The sequence below is a fragment of the Ictidomys tridecemlineatus genome, chromosome 5 (genome assembly GCF_052094955.1).
Source record: "Ictidomys tridecemlineatus isolate mIctTri1 chromosome 5, mIctTri1.hap1, whole genome shotgun sequence".
NCBI lineage: Eukaryota > Metazoa > Chordata > Mammalia > Rodentia > Sciuridae > Ictidomys > Ictidomys tridecemlineatus.
This window is the reverse complement of record NC_135481.1, coordinates 95,110,186-95,132,174: the sequence shown is the minus strand read 5'-3', so window position 1 is coordinate 95,132,174 and position 21,989 is coordinate 95,110,186. Positions and strand designations below refer to the sequence as shown.

Here is a 21,989-nt window from a genome sequence, read left to right as displayed (position 1 = left end):
GATCAGTCTTCCAATATCACGGCCTCTGGGTTCTGGGCCTCCATTCTACCTCAGTCGGAACTTGCATGGCCATACCTTAGATCTCGTCACCACCAACAATTTCCACCTCTCCATGAGCTCAGTTTCAAACATTCCACTCTCTGATCTATGGATCTATTGAATCACTACCTAAAACCTTCTGTACTTCCAACTCCCTTATTCTGGCCTTGAATTTGAAAATCCCTTGGCCACTGGAAGTTCAATTTATGGTAATCAGCCCTCTTCATGGTTCCTCACCCCCGCCATGTTCTCACGTCTCTTTGTTATCACTGAATGGTCAATTTTATTGTTCTCTCACTGGTCCCTTAATTCATCCTACTCTTCCACTTGCTCTAGCACTAGGTCCAACTTTCTACCTGATACATGCCCAAATTCACAGAGCTAAAGGTGACGGGAGAAATAATTCTCTCTCTTTAAGTTCATAAATATTAAAAATCTCCCAAGTTTCCTTAATGCTACCTAGCAATCAAAACTTTATTCCCCTAGTCTGGTCATTGTCTTGATTCTCCTAGTTGATGAATGTCTTTAAATCCTTTCTCCAACTTTCCACATCTCCACCCCATTCGCTTCCCATGTTACTAAGAAAATAGAGATAATTAGGAGGGAACTTCTACACACACCTCCCTCCCTTCTTTCTGCTCCTTCTTTTTTGATGAATAGAGTGCATGTGCTTCTGGCTAAAGTTACCCACCCATGTGCATATTAATTCAATCTCCCCCTAACCTACTCATTGATCTCACTCCTTGAATTTTCCCCCTGTACCATTTTCCCCCTGAGTCATTTCCATTATCATAGAAACATATGGTCACTTTCATATTAATTAAAAACCCACATGTTCTGACTCAGTGTACCCTTGCATTCCTTCCTTCCTTCCTTCCTTCCTTCCTTCCTTCCTTCCTTCCTTCCTTCCTTCCTTTCTTCCTTCCTTCCTCCCTCCCTCCCTCCCTCCTTCCCTTCTTCCCTCCTTTCCTTCCTCCTTCCTCCTTTCCTTCCTTCCTTCCCTCCCTCCCTCCCTCCCTCCCTTTCTTCCTTCCTTCCTTCCTTCCTTCCTTCCTTCCTTCCTTCCTTCCTTCCTTCCTTCCTTCCTTCCTTCCTTCTTCCTTCCTCCTTCCTTTCTTTTTAAGGAAAACTCCAAAGATTACTATACACTTACTATCCCAGTTTGCTCTTCTCCCATTCTGATTTGAACCCACTCCACGAAGGCATTTTGTCACCATGTTTCACAGGATGTGTGTTTACCAAGGTCAGCAAGGAATTCCGTATTGCTAACCTCAGACCTTAGCTTACATGATTATCAGCAGTATTTAATGTAGATCACGCCATTTCAAAACATTTTCTAGAAAACTTGGTCTCCAAGAAATCCTATCTTCCTGATGTTCTTCTTTGTCTGAAGAGAATTCTTCTCAATTTCCTTTGCTGGTTTCTCCTTCTTTCCCTGACCTCTTTATATATGGGTATTCCAAGTTATAGGACATGGACTATGGGTTCTATCTATACTCACTGCCTTGGAGAATTTACTAATCCCATGGCTCTAAATGCCATTTCAATGTCCTCAGCTCAGATATGCCCTTAAGATCTAGAGCTATATACCTAAATGTCTGCTGGATCTATGTACAAAAACCTCCAATTTAACGTCTAAGGCTCTCTAGAACTTTAAATCCATCTTTTGATTTCTTACTTTCCAGCTAAACAAACAAGCAAACAAACGAATCTCCTGTCCCCTTGTAGTCGTCCCTATTAAAATTAATGGCGACTCCAGTCTTCCAGTTGCTCAAAAAGGTATATAATCACTGTTGATTCGAATTTTATCTCTCTCACATTCTGCATCTGAGCTAACCCCAATAACCATCTATTTCACTCTTGAACTTGGGTTTGAATCTGACCACTCCACACACCTCTAATATGGAGGGTCTAATCTGATCCGCCATTTTTATGACAGACTCGACCTGGCACTTCAACCCCACCCCATCCCTGTGTCTTCTGAACACAAGAGAGTGATCTTGTTGAAAGGGAAGTCAGAGCACATCACCCCATGCAGGTGGCATTGTGATGACCGAGAGTTTCATTTTCTGGCTGTCCACTGTCACTCTGTCTTCGGCTCTACTCTCCTTATCTGCCTTGCTCTAGCCACTCTGGTTCCCTTGTCACAAGTCCTCAATATACCAGGAAGACTCCCATCCTGGGGACATAGGAATGACTGTCTGGAACTCTTTCCCTCAATATCCACACGATTCAATCTTTCATCTCCTTTCTACCTTTATTCAAGTGTTATATTCTTAGGGAGTTCTTCATTAACCACCTTTAATCCCCGAATTAAAATACTCTAATATTTTCTACCTTTTTCACAGGTTTAATTTTTCTCCCTGGTTTTCATCACTATGTAAAATTCTATGAATTTCCTTATTAATCTTGTCCATTGTCTCTTTTTCCAGAATATAAATTCCACAAGAATAGGAATTTGTATCTGTTTCATTTACTTATGAATCTCAACTAACAACACTTAGAAAATAGTAAACATCCATCAAGTATGTAAAGGATTAAATAAATAATAAATAAATGACCAAACATGTTGGAAAAAGAAGAAGATGGAAATTTTAGAAATAAAAAATAATTGAGATTTAATACTTAGCTGGATAAAGAGAAACTTATTTTTCAGAGAACAACACAATATCAACAGAAGAGATATATTTCATGGTTACTCTTAGGAAGCTGGTGTACATTTGATTCCCAAACAGCAATGAAAGTAAGAAAAACCATAGACAATTTTTTTTTCATGAAAATAGATTTAAAAATTCTAAACATATTATGTAACAAAATCCAGTAAGTTAAAAAAATATACTTCAGAGCCAATATAGATAGTATAATTTATATTTAGATAAATTTTAAAATTAGAGAACACTAAAAATACAACTTCCAAATCCATATTGGTGTTTGTTGAGGACTGAATGTGCCTCTCTAAATTCATGTGCTGACATATGATTCCTAATGTGATACTGAGAGGTGAGACGTTGGGGAGGTAACTGAGGAAGGTGAGCCCTAATGAATGGAAGGAAGGGAGCTATTTAGCTGTCATGTGAGGTCACAGTAGAAGCAGTCCCTCACCAGAACCTGACCATCATGGCACCCTGATCTCGGACTTTGAACTTTCATTATGAAAAATACATTTCTATTGTTTATAAACCTCCCAGACTATGGTACTTTGCTATAGTTACCCAAGATAGGACAGTATTTAAGTTCAAACAGAAACTATATAGATAATGTGTTGGGCTACTCCTGGATACTTCAACTGAGTTTACTTTTTTAGTTACAATATGGTAATATTGACTCCAATCAATATTGTGACTGGAGTCAATCTGTGAGTGTGTGGGTGCTCTCTTATGAATGTGACCCCTATAAATTCATGTTACCACCACCATAGTTGGGATATGGAACAGTTGTGTCACCTCATAAAACTCCCTTCCGATATCACTTGTAGCCACACCCACCTCCCCAGTTTCCAGTGCCATTGATCTGTTGTCTATCCATAAAATTTTTGGATTTTTTTTTTAGAAAGTCATACAAACAGAATCGGACAGTATATAACCTTTTGAGACTGGTTTCTTGCACTCAGGAAAATGAATGTTGAGATAAATCCAGGTTGTTGCATGTATCAAGAGTTTACTCTTTTTTACTGCTGAATATGGTAGACCTGAGTTTATTGCCTCATCCACAGAAGGACATCTGGGTTGTTTCCAGTAAGTAGAGATTATATGAGTTGAGTTGCTATAACACTTGTATATGAGTTTTTTGTGTGAATATAAGTTTTTATCTCTTGGGTAAACACTGTGAAGTGGGATTGCTGGGTCATATGCTAAGCATTGTTTAACTCTGTAAGAAACTGCAAAGCTGTTTCCCAAAGTAGCTGCACCATTTTGCATTCCCACCAGCAATACATGAGAGTGCCTGCCAGTCACTCCCGCCCTCAGCAGTACTTGGTCTTGTCAGCATGTTTCACTTTACCCATGCTAACAGGTATACAGTAGAAACTAACTTTTGTTGGTTCCTGAGGTTTGGAAAGCAAATAGCCAAATTTTAAGACTAAGAGCATCAACAAAAATTTTAATTTATTTGCTTATTCATTGGGATAGCAAGTCAAACTATGAAGAAAAGCAATGAACTGATTAACATAAAATTTGTGGGCAGACAGGAAGATTCAATCTACTAGGTACATGAAGGGTCTATCAGATATAGATAATATGCCATTTGTTAGGGGAGGTGGGAGTGTACGCTCTGTGTTACATTACTGTTTTTTAAACACATTTAATACATTTCACAATCAAAAATATTAAATGAATTGTCTGATCATAAAAAAACACATAAGGAAATGCAAAACAATATTTTAAAACTACTTTTTCAGAAGTTCAACTGTAGTGAGTTAAAAAACTTCAAAAGCATCTTTCAGAATTTGGGTATAAAGCATTTTTAAGCATAAAGCTTTCTTTAAAAACCGTTTAATGTAAATTTCTTTACTGTGATTGTTTACGTCTGTGATTGTTGTTTGTTTCTGTGATTATTTATGTCCCACAGACCAAATTGCTATTGTGTCCAGTTATCTATTTAATCCCAGAGGTCTCAACTTACACACAGGCTGTCATGGACATTCTTAAAGATTGGCAAAGATAGCTCCTTCCTAGAAACCAAGACCTCGATGAGACTTGAGTCAAAACCACAATAAATGCCTCATTTTTAGTATTCATAGATTCTTAGACACCCCAGGCCACCATCCCGGCATGCATTCATCAGTAGCCTGTTCTGGTGACCACCAGCACCTTGTGAGGAGTACATTACCTGTGACGACACTGGGGATTTTGGAGAGAAAGCTCTTGACTGTCCTGATGGGCACTCCTCCCGTCTTGTCATCTTGCATCTTTGTGATGATGTCTTCGATCTGAAAGAGGTTAGAGGAATGTTACTTCCCCCCACACAATAGTGGTACATGGTGCCTTAAAAACAGTCCAAATTCTATAATACTATATATCAGGAAAGGCCTACAGCTCATCAGTCAATAAATGTAGTGTCCATATCTGCTACTGACCAAGTGCTGGGTGTGGGAGCCAGAGGAAGTTATAAAAGAGCATAAGGCACATTCTACAGGAATAAGGCAAGGAGGGAGAAATACATGAGGATCCTTCATGGGACCCAACATGGAATGAAATATGTACACAGTGAAATTCCTTTTCTTACCCAAACGGGATTTTTATGTAGGTCAAACTATAAGAAATTGCCATATTCAAATCCCTTACAATTGCAATTTCCTATTGTTCAACCTAAAATATTAATGTGTGTTTTAGGAAGTTCAGGAAGGGCTGCTTTGGGGACTAGAGAAGGACCCAGCCAATCACATGGGAGAAGGGACAGAGATGATAAATCAAGACCTGGAATGCCCTAAATTGGAGAAGTTGGTAAACAGGCCTTGGAAGTGGTGAGTGGTGGTGTGAGGATGGCCACCTTGAGCCAGGGCAAAGTGGGTCAAGGACAGGACCCTCAACTTTTGAACTAAGAAAGTCCACGTTATCAGGAGAAAGGCCGTGGTGGATGGTGGTCTGTGGCCTGGAGTCAGGTGACATCTTATTGGTGACAACAGAACAGGGAATGGGGATGGACTAACAATGATGTAAACTAATTGGTAGCTAAGAATTTGCCAGCCACATGTCATTTCCTGGGAAGAAATCTTCAGAATAGGTTACAGAAAAATCTGTTACAAATGCCTAGATCTTTCTGTTGGAAGAAGAGAGAGCCCTGGGGGAAGGGAAGAAGGTAATGTCTAGTATTATTGTGCATTTTGTTCCCCTAACCAACAAAACATCTTCAAGATGTCAGGACGGATTCCCTGAGGGAGTCCTTAGTAGAGTCACATATTCTTTTTTATTATTTATTTTTTAACTGGAGGGGTACTCAACCACTGAGCCACATCCCAAGCCCTATTTTGTATTTTATTTAGAAAAACAGGGTCTCACTGAGTTGCTTAGCTCCTTGCTTTTGCTGAGGCTGGCTTTGAACTCGCGATCCTCCTGCCTCAGCCTCCCAAGCTGCTGGGGTTACAGGCGTGTGCCACTGCCTGTAACCCCATATTCTTAAAGCTAGATATTTAAGCCATAACCCATCTAGTGAAACTTATTACTATTGAATTTTGAGGTTGATTTTTTCTCAAAGTCACATGACTAATACATAGCTAGTCTGACAGAAATAGATATCTTGATAGAGACAAAGTGAGACACAGTAAAAAACATCATCACTGCCATCATTGCCAAATATGTTTAGAATTTATTATGTTCCAGGCACGATTCTAAGAATTACACATACCCTATACAGCTTAATCCTCATATTTACTTTTTAAAGTAAATTCCACTATTATCCTCATTTTGCCAGATCAAGAAATTAAGATTTAGTGAGGTACATCAATCAAGTAGAGTATGTTAAGTTGTGGAAGGAAATAGCTTCCAGAGTGTCAATAGCTTAACACCACCAAACTCATTTCTCTCTCATGCTGCATGCCTCTCACAGGTCACTCAGGTAGACTCTGCTCATTGTAGTTACACTGGGGCCTGGGCTGATGGAGCAGCCACCATCTTGAATGCTGCTGGTCACTGTGCCAGAGTGACAAGAGAGAATTCTGGACACCCTCTCACTGGGCGTTAAGTGGTACAACCCAGAAGTGATAAATCACATATTGGTCACAATTCTTTGCTTGGAACTAGTCCTATGTTCCTACCCAAGCACAGAGATGCCAGGGGACTCTGGGTGCCAGGAGGAGAGGCAAACTGAACATCCGTGGCCAACACCCATGGCTGCTACAGAACCTGCACCAGTTTTACAAGGTCTCACAGATAATGAGTTGTGAAGCCAAGTTTGAACACAGACCAGACTCCAGAGCTTGGGCTTCTCACCCCTGAGATGTTCTGTCTGCCAACGAGAGTCCTGGGAACCTGCCACACAGGGAAACCACTCCCCTCTGGGTAGTTCTGGGTTTCCCTGAAAAGTATTAAGCATGAATATGAATCCTCTGCCCCTCAGGCAGTGCACAAGAGCCTTCTGGAAAGAAGGGTCTCCTCTGAAAACATGCACTCTGTTAAATGCCATTCATGTCATTTCTCCTAGCGGATGCCTGCCTCTGTCTCCCAGACTCAACCCAACAATTTAGAGGTCTGGATATGACTGATTGACAGTCAAGGACAGCTGTTTCTAGCAAAAAGGGCACCTATTCAATTTAATCCATTCTTTTGATCTACTGTATTATCTGAAGCCAGAAGTATCAGTCACATTGATGGTTTCTATGAAAGGGACCAGAAAACCATGGAGAATTGGAGGGAAACTGAGCATTCAATGCTGTTAGACCTCTGAGTGGGCGTTAGATGGTCATCACTCCCAGTGTCTGACCAGTGGGCTGGATATGAGGGGTTAACTGCACAGAGGACTCCTCCATGACTCCCCTCTCCTCTGCCCAGTTCAGCTGCTTCGTCACACGACTGAATCTTAAAAGTTCTTACTGACTAAGGAGGAAGCCCTATCTTCTTGCGTGGGTCCACAATGGACTAAGAGATACTTGTCACTTGTGGGGTTAAGGCCAGATCAAAAAGACCCTCCCTCGACTGCCTAGAAAGGGGATTGCGCTCACTCCAGGAATAGTTCACAGCATCACAGGTGAGGAAGGTGGAACTGCTGGTCCCCAACTCCTGACTCCCCTATTCGCATGCCCTGTAACCCCTGCCCTGGTGTAAAGGTGGGCAGGGTCTGCAGCTTTGGGGCCTGGCCTTATGACCTCCTGGCTCCTGGGATCCTGTGAATGCAGTGTGAGCTGAGGCTCTCCCTGCACTTGCATGGTTGTGCTGGCCTTTTTGCTAGTCCCCTGCCTTTTGCCATGAGAAGAACGTGCCTCGGACAGTTACTGTCCCATTGAAGGTAAAAGACATTAGGAGCAAATGGGCCTGGACCCATCGTAAGATGAGCCCAACCTCAGCTGCCGGAGGTCTCCAGAGTGAGAAGAAAGCTCATTGGTATATATCACTAAGTTTGGGGTGATTTGCTCTAAGGCAGAATTATGATAATGGGGCTCTGAAAAATGCATTTCTTAAAATGGCTGTAGCCACAACAAATAGTTGACAATCAGAATTAATGAATTTTAGAATTGGGGTATCTTTAAAAACTCTTAGGGACTATACTATTGTCGGTAGCTTATTCCATTATTGTGTCAGACACATTTTTGACAGCTATGTTTGATTCTGGAGCATGATTCACAGCAATATCAACTAATCATAGTCTCTGAAATTCCTTATTATAGTTTCTGGAAAATTTTCACGAGTTCATAAGTAGGTTCCTTGGAGTTTATGAAAAAAATAATGACAAGCATTTTTCAAACAACTATTTAAAAATAGCTTCCTGGATATTTTTAATAATTACCTAACTTATTTCTCAATCTCAAAAGATATTTAATCAAGATGATAAAATTGAGGCTCAGAAAGGTTAAGTGATTCATCCGAAGACACACAGGTATAAGTGTCAAAGCCAGGATTCCTACTGAAGTTGGAATATATATTGTGTGATCATATTTATCAATCTAAAGCTCATCTTCTACCTCTCTGATCTTTAGAAAAGACTAGGCTTGGGGCTGGAGATGTGGCTCAAGCGGTAGCGCGCTCGCCTGGCATGCGTGCGGCCCGGGTTGGATCCTCAGCACCACATACCAACAAAGATGTTGTGTCCGCCGAGAACTAAAAAATAAATATTAAAAATCCTCTCTCTCTCTCTCTCTCTCTCTCTCTCTCTCTCCTCTCTCTCTCTCTCTCCTCTCTCACTCTCTCTTTAAAAAAAAAAAAAAAGACTAGGCTATGGCCCTTCTCTGAGTTGTGTGATTATTAGGTTCAGATCCTGAAAGGTAATTATCAGAGGCATGAACCTGTGAGTTGCCTGGATTTGACTGATCCCTCAGAATCTCACTCTCCCAGTGCCACATGCCAAGGTTAGAACTTTGCTTTCTGTTGGGTCCTGGGGTATTTTCCAGCAGAGCCTGGTATTTCCCCTTACACTATGCAACTCATAAAATCCTGAGCTAAACACGGCACCCAACAAAAGCTTTTAGACTCAGTGCCACTTGGTAGACTCCAAGCTTCTAAAACGTTCAGTGGTCAAGTGCCCCTGAGTTCCTTCTCTGGTACCCACCCCACCCCCAAAAATGTTTTCACCTTGCTGGGCCCCAAATCCTGACTCCTCTATAGTATTCGCATGCCTGTTATCCCAGTGGCTCAGGAGGCTGAGGCAGGAGGATCACAAGTTCAAAGCCAGCCTCAGCAACTCAGGGAGACCCTGTCTCAAAATAAAAAATAAAAAGGACTGGGGATATGGCTCAGTGGTTAAGTGCCCCTGAGTTCAACCTCCATGCTAAAAACATTAGCTCAATAAATTCATTTAATTTTCAAGCAGATTACTATGTCCCCATTTCCTAGACAAGGGAACTGAGATTCATCCCAGCCAGAGCTTGCCGACATCCAGGCACAAGATACTCAATGCCACTGCATTGACGGAAGTCCAGGGCAGTCCTTGAGGGGCAGAGGAGGAGGCAGGCGATGGGGCCTGACAGTCAGGTTCTCAGCTATCTGAGGATTGATTTGCTGCTGTCTGGCAGCTCAGGAATCTCTCTCTGTCCCAGGGGTTAGGCTGGGTTCATCTCCCATGGGTTAGACCACAGCTCCCCGGTGGGGACGGGGACAGGGGAAGGTGTATGCTGATGCTTTTTTGACTGTTCAGTTTCATCTGACTTCTGGCACCTTTTGTTCCTAGGGAAGAACAAAATCAATTCCCTGACATCCTCTAATATGAAGCTTTGTGTCATTAGGGAGCATGTTTGGACCTAAGTGCTGCTGTGCCAATCAATAAGCAGGTGGCCCTTATCTGACAGCCAAGTGAAGCAGAGAAGCACTTGGTTGGCTTGGCTGGTTCTGCCTGGATGGGCCATGATAAGCAGGATGCCCTTCTCCGAGGCACTCAGAGCTCAGCTCTGACACGCAGGTAGAACACTCTTGCAAACAGGAGGGAGATGCACAGAGCAGGGTTTCTTTTAAATGAGAAATATTACCAAAATGTATACAAAATTCACTGGAATCAGCTCAGGGTGTAAGAGAGGAAAGAGGAGATGCAATCTTTTCTTTAGAAATGAAAGTCTCAGTGTGACAGTAGGAAGCACACCACCCTGAGGTCCAAAGAGACCTGCTGGACTCGGCTTCACCAATGTGCTGCGTTCACCTCGGATACGCTCTCTGGACTTCACTTTCCATATCTCTGCAGTGATAGGTCGTTTGCTCTACTAAGGTCTCTCATTTGAAAATCTGAGAGGCTTCTCTTTTCCTGACAAATGCTAAATCGCGAGGAGTAAGACAAGCACCCAAGCCTCTGGGATCTTCTTCCCCATGCCCCTCCTCCCCAGGTGGACTCCTGCAGAATGCTTCACCGTGATAAAAGACATGCAGGCTGGGGGAAGGGTGCTGGACAGGTCTAAGGAGTTCCTGATGATTCCAGAAACTGCAATGGATAGAGGGCATCCCAAACCAGACAGAGACACCACCCAAGGGGCCCTGACGCTGCTCCTCTTGGCCAGCCCAACTCTGCTTGTGCGATGGCGTTCCTAACAGAAATGACGAAGGGCCATATTAGTTTTGTTTGTATAAATTAATGATCCAATGAACTCATTTATTTAGCTCCTTCAATGTTTCCTTGGTGGAGGATTAAAAAACTTCAAGTACAGGCAAATGATGGTATGATTATTTAAAAATACCACCCAACTTCAGTAAAGGAAGTAGAGTGCGCCTTGGGTCCGGAGGTCTTTTTATTGACTCTGCAATCAGTCGCTTAGGTCTAGCTACTAATGACTGTCACTTCAGTCCCTGCATCTCATTAAAGACCCCCCAGAGGCAGGAATCAGAGCTGGCCAATGATAATCATATTTTTTAACCCCAAAATGTTCATGCATTACTAAGCATGTTCTGTCTCAGAACAGTCCCCAGAAGATCCAGCCATCTCTCTCTCTCTCTCTCTCTCTCTCAATATTTAAAAACATAACATACTTCTCAAAATTTTAGCTGTATCTGGTTTCACTTACTGATTTTCCGCTTATATAAAGGCCCAGGTCCTGGGTTAGTTCCTACAGTTACAAAAGCAGGTAGAAGAATCTCCTCCTCTTCTGAATTTCTGAGTGGTTCATAGTTCGAGGCTCCTCGTGAAGGATGTGCTGGGTCCTAGACGAGGCTGGAGGCCCAGCACGAAGGCATTCCACTTGTGGGGGGCCACAAAGTGCACTCCATCAAGACCCCCTCTCCCTTGCACTATCCTCCTTCAGGACCATTGATTTCGAGGGCCTGAAGGGAACTTTGGGATTCTACACGCTGACCACGATATGCTCACAATGCCTGAAAATCAGTTTTAGGCTAAGCTTAATTTTGAGTCTTGGTATTAATCTAGGATGCTCTGGGTGGCATGTAACAACAACCACCCAACCTCCAGACTTTGACTTTTTCTACCTAGCAAGCAACTGTGTGTGGAGGTGGCTGCTAACCCTGGGGGAGTGGCTCCATCTCTGAGAGCTGCCATCTTGGTCTCTCCCTCATGGGGGTTAGAAGGCTGGCCCAGCTTTAAGGCTTCACTTCTCTCTTAATGGCGAGAGGAAAGGAGAAGGCTTTGGACTTGTTTCTTTCATAGGGAAAAGCATATTCCTTTCTAGAAGACCCCACCAATTTGCTGCTCAAGTCTCAGACCGGAACAAGGTCTCGTGGCTACATAGAGCTGTAGAGGAGGATGGGAAGAGAGCACTTGGCTTCTCCAGCCCCTGACCTATACATGGAAGACCACATGACGCTTCTGAAAGGGGAAATATGATCATTTGATTCTTCATCCTAAAAAATCTGTGTGTGGTGTCCCAGAGTTTGTCCTGTGCTAAGCTCTTACAGGACCCTCCTTCTTTTTTTCCACATCCATTATCACTTTGATTTGTATTTGTAACTCCCATTAGGCTCTGGCTTACTGTTGAGTCCTAATACTAGGTGCTCAGTAAATATTTATTAAATGAATGAATACAACAATAAATAAATGAAGGACTGGAATGCTATATATTTAAAGAACTTTATCTTGGATTCCAGCACTGACTGGGACTCAATATATTTAAGAGAATCCTGGGGGCAGTAATGTCTGCAACTTTAAGTAAATTTGGTGTTCACATTAAAGATCATCTTGTTTTAGGAATGGGTTCCATCAACAGACACCTCACGATTTCATGAACTTTAGCAGCAACACTCAAAGGAGAGCTACACGGGTACCCAGATGCCAACAGAGCTTGGAGTCGGTTCTCCAGCAAATCATGACTGACGTGGGGCCATGCCAGGGCAGACGGATGAGGCTCCATTATTTGTTTTGTTCTCTGGAAACTTAATTTTATGGTTTTAATATTGCCATGTATAGTGATTCATAACTTACTTTTATGGAAAACATTTTCTTTTCTTTCCCTTTTTTTAAAAAAAAATTTTGGTACTAGGGATTGAACTACAGGGGCACTTAATCACTGAGCCACATCCCCAGCCCTTTTAAAATATTTTGTTCCGAGACAGGGTCTTGCTGAGTTGCTTTAGGGCCTCACCAAGTTGCTGAGACTAACTTTGAACTTGTGATCCTCCTGCTTCAGCCTTCCCTTCAGCTGCTGGGATCACAGGTGTGTGCCACTGGGCCTGGCTTGGAAAACACTTTCTTCCATTTATTTGAAGAAGAAAACCAGCAAGACTGACATTCTCAGGCAGGGGTCAAATGGCTGGTTGGTGATACTTCAGGGAAAATGCCTTCCCCCTGAGCTTGGTTGGAAGAGTCTGGCCTTAGATGGCCTCATCGTCCTTGTTTAAGGATCTGTTGTTGCTGTGAAAGATGAAGCCATCAGGTCCCCAGCAGGCCTTGGACTGAGGAATCTCTGGCCACCGAAGGCCAGCTGCAATGCAAACGAGGACAGCACACCCTGGCCAATGAAACATTCTAGCAACTTCAGAAGACCCCAAAATTCCTTCATTATTATCTCGAATTATCCCAATTTGAGTGTGTCAGATGCTTCTTGTTGGGAACCATCCTCCTCTTTACAGATATTTCTGGAGGGTAAATTGCTCAAGGACAAATGAGACCATTGAATAAATGAGATTACTGATAAAAACGCAGGCAGTCTTGCTCCAGGGCTGGCTGCCGGGATTTCTACACCAGCTGGCCAGGGCACATGCCAGGGAGGCTGGGGGTTCACCTAAGGCTTTAGCGGAAGAAGATGCAGAAAATGGGGCCACATCAGATGCATAAAAGTTTAACATGCATCGAAGGCCAGTAAATGCCCCACCCCCCCAAAAAAAAGATGATCACAGCGTAGGTACCACTGAATATGCCCCTTACGTGGCAAAAGCGGGTGCGTACAGGTGACTAAGGGAAAGAACCTTGAGGTGAGGAGATCGCCTAGATTTTCCAGTCTACTCACAGGAGTCCTTGAAAGGAGATTTTCCCACCTGTGGTTGGTTAGTGAGAGATGTGATGATGGGAAAAGAGAAGAGTGGGGCTTGGTCATTTTTGAAGATGGAGGAAGGGGCCACAGGCCAAGGAGTGTTAGCAGCCTCTGGAAGGCAAGGAAATAGATCTCCCATGGAGTCTCCAGAAAAAGAGCCCAACCTGCAGGCATGTCCGTGCTGGTCCAGGGAGACCTGGTTCAGAGTCCCTTGGCAACTGTGAGATATACAGTTGGGATGAACTTTTATTTCAAGACACTAAGCTTGTTGTTGCCTCCACAATAGAAGACAAATACACACAGTGACCTACACACACACACACACACACACACACAGACACACACACACACACAGGTTAATCAATAGTCTGCATTGTTTCCAAAACAGACTAGTATGCTCCCCTCCTGGGCAGGCAGTCCGAGGACTTCCCCCCACTTCTCTCTGCTCCTTCTGAACTGTTTAATGACAAAACCAATAGTCAGCCAGGACTTGAGGCAAACTGCCTGGGGGAGATGTTAGGGAGGAAGGACGTCAGGGAAGATGTCTGTCTACAACTTGAAGCCATCGCTCCTGTGGCATTTTCAAAGCTTCTTTTTTTGGTCTACCTGGAACCAATTAGATGGGTGGCCCAGAGGTGAATTCTGGGAGTTTCTTAAGTGGGTCACCGTGGCCCATTAATTAACCCCAGCCTTACATTCTACACAGGCAAAGACAAAGATCTTTTCTTATTTCTCGTTTGAATTTCACACAGCCCCGTATTCCAACCTGTCACACCATAGAAAGAACTGCACATGAAATGTCACACAGCAACAGAGCCCAGATCTTTTGGCCAGCACCGTTGTAAAAGACTCCCTATTTAAACACAAGGTTCTTCTATATTGAGTTTCTCCAGAAATACTCAAGTCCTGACATGCACAGCATCTTCCCCTTACCACTGCAGAAAAGTCAACGCTCTTGGTTTTGAAGAAAAGTCAGTCATGTCCTAGAATCTGACTGCAATTTCTTCTTCCTTGGGAGGAGCAAGGCGCATTCACCCATGTCCCCCGACCTGAGTCCCAAGGACACAGTGGACTCTGGAACCGCTCACCCCTTCCTGCTCATTTCCCTGCTGACCCTTTCTCAGCCCCTTCCCTTTAACCCACACTGCACAAAAGCAACTGGAGCAAATCCAAGGGCTTGGGATAATTTATGTAAATTACCTCGTGGAACACCTGCTGTGGCTTCCTGCAGCTACCAAATAAATGCCAGGTTTCCTCCTATGGAATTCAAGGCTCTCTGTGTCTCTCTTTTGGCATCCAGGTACCTTTCCAGCATCAACCCTACACCCAACCCTGTCCCCTCCCTGCTGCTCCTCATGCAACTCAGCCACCACTGCAAACCCAGCCCTGGACACGCTTCAGGTCCTGCTCAAACGGCCTCCTCTAGGAAAAGTCCCAGGATGTGTTCCGGCGCATGCGCATTATGAGCCTCTATGTATTTTATTCCCTTTTTTCTGTTTGAGCCTGTGAGGCAAGAGACTGGTTTCTCCCTGGGCACCCGTGGTAAGCACCCCTGTGTCTGCTGCACCCTCTCTGAGCTGAGGTCCTGCCTCTTTCCCTGGGAATGTGTGACTCACTCCTTGTCCTCCACACCTGGAGGCCTTGAAGGGACCTAGAGAACAGAGAGGGCAAGTCTCATTCCTTTAAAGATAGTTCAGGAAATGGGAGAGCCCTTCAGATCTCCCGATGGGCCAAGAAGACCTGGGAGGAAGCTCCTTCAGCATTTGGAAAAGACTTCAGAAGCTTCATGAGTTCGAAAGGAAGGAGAGAGGTGTATCTGGGGCCGAGCCATCCCTCGGGCCCCCCTTCTTCTCACTCCGCACCTGTCTTCCAAATGGTCCTCTGGGCTCCCTCCAGCCCACCTGCTCCCCAGAGCCTCGGCTGTCCCCCGGGCTCTGCTGCAGCAAGTGGAGCTGGGGAGAGCTGGAGGGGCTCCCTGGGCCAGACGTCTGGTCACCACCCTCTGTGTAAAGGGCAGCTCCCGGCGGCCTCTCCACAGCACCGTTCCCTTGGCTGTGGATCTGTGCGTCTGGGATCCCCTGTCCCTTCCAGACCTGCTCCACGAAGCACCATGCTTTTCACCAGCCTTAACTGCGTTCTTTCCTGGACACTGCCCTCTTTTCTTCTGCCATCCTTCCTGTCTGATGTCCCAGGCTGCTGCAGGGGGCACATGAGTGTCACCCTTTGTGGTGGGGGAGCCAGAATCAGGCAGGCCTGTAGGCAAAGGTCTGATCCAGAGAATGGAGGGATTGAAACGTTCATTCCTTCAGAGCCCTTCCTCCACCCTTATCAACCTGCCCCTGCTCCAAGCTGTTGCTAAGGCAACCTGTCCCAGGGATCGTCCCTCCCTACAGAGAGCTGCCCCCTTCCTGCCCAGATCACTCCACCTTGGCCCCTCCAGCCCATCTGCTTCTCACCTTTGGGCCACCCCACATTCAGGAAGGAGAGAGATAAGGGGAAGAGAGCAGGAGAACAAAGGGAGCCTAGGACAGATACAAAAAGGCAGAAGACCCTCACTTCAGGGGGATACCAGGATTCCAGCTATGGCCCCCTTCTCCCTCCAGGGAGAAGTCCATGTTACCCCCTTTTAAAATCAGCCCTGCTTTATATACCTGCCTCTGTGTGCTTCTCTAATGTCAAACTTCATCATGTGGGTGACCAGTGGTCTCAGTGGCTGAGACAAATCACAGTGGGAAGGACCTATGGGAGGGACCCATCCCTAATTCCATACACAAAATCAGGCAGAAATGAGCATCAAGGTCAGTCTGAAGGAGACACAGAAGAATCATTCACATATCCCAGACAGATCTGAGCCCTGGCTGGGGGGCCAGGTGCTGGGAAAGCAGGTGGGCGGGGCTCTTTTCTTGGTACTCACCTGTGGGCAGAGAAGCCCCTCAGGGATTGGAAAGGAGCCTAAGAGGTAGGGAAGCAGTCCCCAAGGGGGCTGCCTAGAAGCAGGCACAGTGACATGGTTGCTTTAGGTATAGCCTCCCTGAGCCACTGCCCCACAGCACCCTGAGGTCCTACTGGACTAGGAATAGCACTAGGAATAGCAGCAAAGATTCCCTTTATGATCTGATGGCTCTGGCCTCTCGTGCTGATGTTTAATGCTGCTTGTGAACCCACCAGGTCATGCGCTGCTGCTTCTAGGGACCGGTCTCCAAGTGACATCGGGCTGCTGTTCTGCTGTGTAACTGATTGCCCAGAGCCTGCTGACTCATGTCCCCAGTCCCATTTCCACAGCGTCACATGCCCTCTGCACCTGACCCACCCCTGACCTGGAAGGAAGCAAGAAGCTTTCTGGATGGGCTGGTCCCTCCAAGCCTGGCTCTTTGACCAAGGAATGCTGGTGCCCTTGTTCACTTGGGCTACTATAACAAAACACCTGAGACTGGGTAACTTACAGACAACAGTAATCCACGGCTAACATTTCTGACTAAGAAGGTGTGTGAGTCACTGGAAGTCTCAGATAGTCATTGATAGATGGGGCCTCCTCTGTCCTCACAAGCCAGCAGGACAAACAGGCTCCCTTGAACCGCTCTCATCATAAGAGCATCAATTCCCCTCAGGAGGCAGAGGCCTCAGGATTTACTCAGCCCTGGAGGTGCCAGCTCTTAACACCAGCACCTTGGGGTTGTTTTCAATGTACAGAAATTGGGGAAATGGAAATATTCTGATCAGATCAAATGGGTCATTTTTTTCTTCCCTTCTGTATGTTTTACAATATTTCCCCAAATATCTCTACTGTCCATAAACTCCTTTTTATGGATTTTCAAAGGCTAATGGTTTGTTTCTGAAATCTCAGTGAGCATGTAGGCCAGACCTCTTGGAGGAATGCTAATTTTCCTCGCCTTCAAATTCGGTTTTAATTTCTCCTCTCTCTGAGTCACCACAGAAGATCCGAGCGCTCCCTTCAAAGGCGTGTGGTTGGTTGGACTTCCCTTCGCGCCATTCCTGGCCGAAGCCTCAGAGGACAACGGCTGGGACTGAAGAGTCACACTTTCCAAACAAGTGCCACAAAAGTCACTTCCAACCTGACAAGCCCCACTTTGTAGGAATTTCCAGCTACAGGAAGCCAGCTCTGCACTAACCCTGGGCTCCCCAGGGCAACCTTACATTTTTTTTTTTTAAATTGCCTGCTATGGTTTGGATGTGGTTTTTATGTGGCCCCCAAAAGGTTCAGGTGATGGAGGCTGGTCCTCAATACGATCCCCGGGGAGGTGGAACCTAAGGGAAGGTAATTAGGTCATGAAGGGCACCTGGAAAGGGTTAACATATTTCTCATAGAACCCCAGTTAGTTCCTGAAAAAGTGTGTTGTTATTAAAAAAAAAAATAGTAAGCCTGGTCCCTGAATCTTCTCTGGTTTCCTGTCTTACCATGTGATCCCTCTCACACATGTTCCTGCCATATGATGCCATCTGCCACAAGGCTCTTGCCAGATGCTGGCACCATACTCTTGAGCCTCGAAAACCATGATCTAAATAAAACTCTTCTCTTTATATATAACCCTGCCTCAGGTATTTTGTTATAGCAACATAACACAGACTAATACACGGCCGTATGCCCCACGTCCCACTACATGTCAGGATAAGTAGCAGGACTTTTCTGCCCATAGGTAACACCTTGCTAAGGAGGAGGCTCATGTCTGACTTGAGGAAGGTCAAGTTTCACAAGCCCGGGAAAAGGTGTTTTTAAATGTCCAAGTCCTTTCCTTCCTGCTCTTGAACTCATGGGCCACAAAACAAACATTTTTTTTTTTTAATCCCAAGAAAGAGATTTAATAAAGTGTGTATCTGTCTGATTTAATTCTACTTTAATCTGACCAAGAAGGTGCGTGAGCAACGCTGGGAAGCATCTGATGGACTGGAGACTGCACACTGGAAACCAGTGGGATAAATACCAATATCTGAAAATAAGCCCTGCATGCCCCTCGGGAGAGTGGCAGGGTCATTTGCCAATTAATTCTATTAATCACACAGATTAAGTGGCTTTTGTAGCTCATCTCCCTGCAGCTCTTCTGCAAGAGAAAGGCAAGGGACAGTGGGGGGAGGCCTGCAGGCCAGCCAGGCAGCCCTGGCAGAACCTCTGGGTGCCCAGGTCCCACCCCTGGGGAGATATCCTGGGGCCCTGGTGGGAGGCACATTTGGCAAAGCACTGGATATGAAACGCCGACCACAATAGTTTGGAAGGGGGTAGGTTTTTCCACGACCTTGGGAAGCTTTCACAAGGGACTAAACACTTGTGGGAGGAGATAAGTTGGTTGGGGACAGGGAGGGCCAACTCCCGATCTGAATCACACTAGAAACGCCACGTCTCACCTGTAACTTCCACAATGCTGGTTCTGCCTGCCTGCCTGCAGGAACCCCATGCTGACTGGTGATGGTCTTATTCCAATTTTGTTAATCCTCTAGGTATGGGTTGAATTGTGTCCTCCAAAATTTACACATCGGGGTCCTAACCCCAAAACCTTAGAACATGACTTTACTTGGAGATGGGGGTCTTTACAGAGGTAATGATGTTAAATGAGATCACGAGTATGGACCCTAATCTAATACGATTGGTGTCTTGTACAAAGGGGAAATCCGGGAGCAGAGACAGACATGCAAGATAGGAAAGATGACGGAAAGACGAGGGAAGAGGATGGCCATCTACAAGCCCAGCAAAGAGACAGATCTAAGACCAAGGAAGAACTCGGAACCCACAACCTTGGACTTCTAGCCCCCAGATCTGTCAGATAATAAGCTTCTGTCCAGGCCACTCACTCTGGCACCTTGCTAGGGCAGCCTTAGCAAAGTCACTGAAATGACTTTGTAGATGGTACAAATTAATTTTTCCAAATTGTTTCTGACACAAAATAAAAACTGTTTCCTCTTATCCTCCTCTCTGCACGGCCTCTCTTTTTCCCTCCCCCACTCCCACTTTATTCTCTCTCTCTCAGGAGATGATGCTCAATTACTTCCGAATCAGACAGCATTCCCTGTGCCCAATTAACTAATTTGACTTCATGATTACTGTCCTTTTCCCAGTGAGCCCCGCAGCCCACCACTCTGAAGCTCTGGTTTTCTGAATGCCAACGCTATGTCTCAGAGGATGGAAATGGACGCGGGATTCACAGACTGGAGCAAAATCAGGAGGGTCAGACACTGGGCTGGAGTGAAGTCTCATCTCACAAAGTCCTCCGAGCAGCTTTCCTGCGTCTGGTTCTGACACTTGCTGGGTCACAAGAACATGACACCCCCGCAGAGGTTCTCCGTCTCTTCAAGAATGAATTGGAGGAGCTCCATCACAGGAAAAACAAATGTTTTCAGAAAATGTTTAAGACAGAGACATTCCTCATTGCTCTGAAATCCAAGTGTCTCAGCGAGTGCTACTGGGGAGAATCCTGCTCAGCACACTTCCTCCTTCCTGGCAATAAGGGAGTGGGAATGATGGTTCCATGGGGGAGGGATGAAGGAGGGAGGAGGAGGAGGAGAAGAGCTGTGGCTTGTATGAATGTGATGAGCCTTTGCCCTCGGGTGCCACCAGACCCACTTGGGATACAGAGATTTGATAGAAATGGAAATCTGGGGTGTGAGTGTGTGCGTGTGCATGTGTTTGTGTGTGTGTGTGTGTGTGTGTGTATTCTTGTTACCACTCAATTGGTGAGTGTTCAGAGTATGGCAGTTTCTGTGGCAGAGAAAGAATGTGAAGACAAAGGTGCCGACCTTCCCAAGGTGACCAGCATGATCCTCTGGTCCTCTCCTGCCTTCTCCAGCATGCGGCGGGGCCTCTGGTGGGGCCCAGACCACAGCACTTCAGCTCCAGCTGGAGAGCAGACAGGGAGCAGCCCCTGCGTGGCAGTGAGCCCTGCAGAGTCGTGACTTAGAGCCTCCTGGAGTTGAGCATTTGCAGATGCAGGTGCAGCAACGATGTGCATGGAACCCAGGGACCCGCTAATCCAGGACCCCCAGCTCCTCCCCAAGCTGCTGTCCTGCCCTGTGGCTCGGCAGGCTCTGACTGCCGTCCAGAATGCTCAGAGAGACGCATCAACAATGTATCCTTATTTGACTTGATTTCATGGTACTTAAAATTTTTTCGTAAATTATCATTTGTCATGAGTGGGAGTCCAAACTTCCATATCCTCTAAGCATATCCTGCACCTGAACTGGGGGGCCTTCTGAGGTGTGGGTGGCCTCAGATCTACCACATGGCGAGGGATCCCCACGGACCAAGAGGCAGTCTGGCCACCACAGTGGGATTGTGGGGGCGGAAAGCCCACCGTTGGTCCCCCACAAAGGCATTCATGCTGTGGTATATGAGGGGCAGAGTCTGGAAACTGTGAAGTGCCACAAGGAAGTCAGCCCTGCCAGGCACCGTGGTGCACACCTGTGATCTCAGCTACTTGAGAGGCTGAGGCAGGAGGTTCACACGTTTGAGGACAGCTGGGCACTTTAGGGAGATCCTATCTCAAGATAAAAATTTGAAAAGGGCAGGGGATGCAGCTCAGTAGTAGAGCACCCCTGGGTTCAATCCCTAGTCCCCCAAACAGAGCAAACAAACAGAAAGAACAACGAGCAGAAAGTCAGTCCCCAGTGCTTCCGTGCCTCGGTTTCCCTCTGCCAAGGAAAGGGAATCATGCCTTCTAAAATGCTCTCCCCCTCCTACAGTCTCCACGACTCCATCCTCCAAGACAACGTGCCATGTCTCCTCGGGACTCCCCAGATGTTCCTGGGTCTGGCCACGACCCCCACTCTGCCCTCACAGGAGTGGGAGAAGCTCACCTGAAAGGTAAGTATGGGCCTGGAAACAGCCCAGAAAACAACCCTGTCTGCCTCTCTAGAGTCCAGCCTGTTCCTGCCCCACTGGGTGACGCTATAGCTCCCAGCTCTGGGGCTGCAAATCGGGACAGCCAGTGGCGCTGCTCCGCCATGTTTTCTGAGAGGCCAGTGGGTAATAAAGGTGACATTCTGATTTCTATCTGCCTGACTCCTCGATCTTTCTCTATCTTGTGGGTTCCAAGTTCAGATGGGAACCAGGTGTGTTATTAAATGGACTCTCCAAATTCCCACCCATAACCCTTGAGTTCGCAGCGTGGAGCCTAACCTACCGCCCAGACTGAAATGTCGCCAACTCTCTCTTCTGGCAAAGCTTTCAGAGCTCTGCACACCTCCTCTCTAGTTTGTGTGCCATCTGGAGCCTGTAGGAGCTTAGTTCAAGCTGTTGTCAAGGAGACTTGGTTCTGGCAGCAGCCCACGGTGTCTGTCTGTCTGTCAGACAGTTTCCTCAGCCAGGGCAAAGCTCAGGGGCCACAGAGCGAACCTCCCGAGTAACTGGAGCTGAACCATGTCTAGCCAGATGTGAGCCAAGAGCCCCTTCGGTTAAATAATT

The 21,989-nt window shown here is 45.9% G+C and overlaps 1 protein-coding gene across 7 annotated transcripts in view; it reads right to left on the bottom strand.

Moving 5' to 3' along the window:
* Positions 1-21,989, bottom strand: part of Rgs6 (regulator of G protein signaling 6) — a 586,626-nt gene that overhangs the window by 174,717 nt on the left and 389,920 nt on the right. For all 7 annotated transcript variants that reach the window (XM_040275504.2, XM_078050459.1, XM_078050462.1 and 4 more), the window contains exon 3: positions 4,867-4,966. In XM_040275504.2, the coding sequence (XP_040131438.2) occupies positions 4,867-4,966 (100 nt within the window). The remainder of the gene's footprint in view (positions 1-4,866; positions 4,967-21,989) is intronic.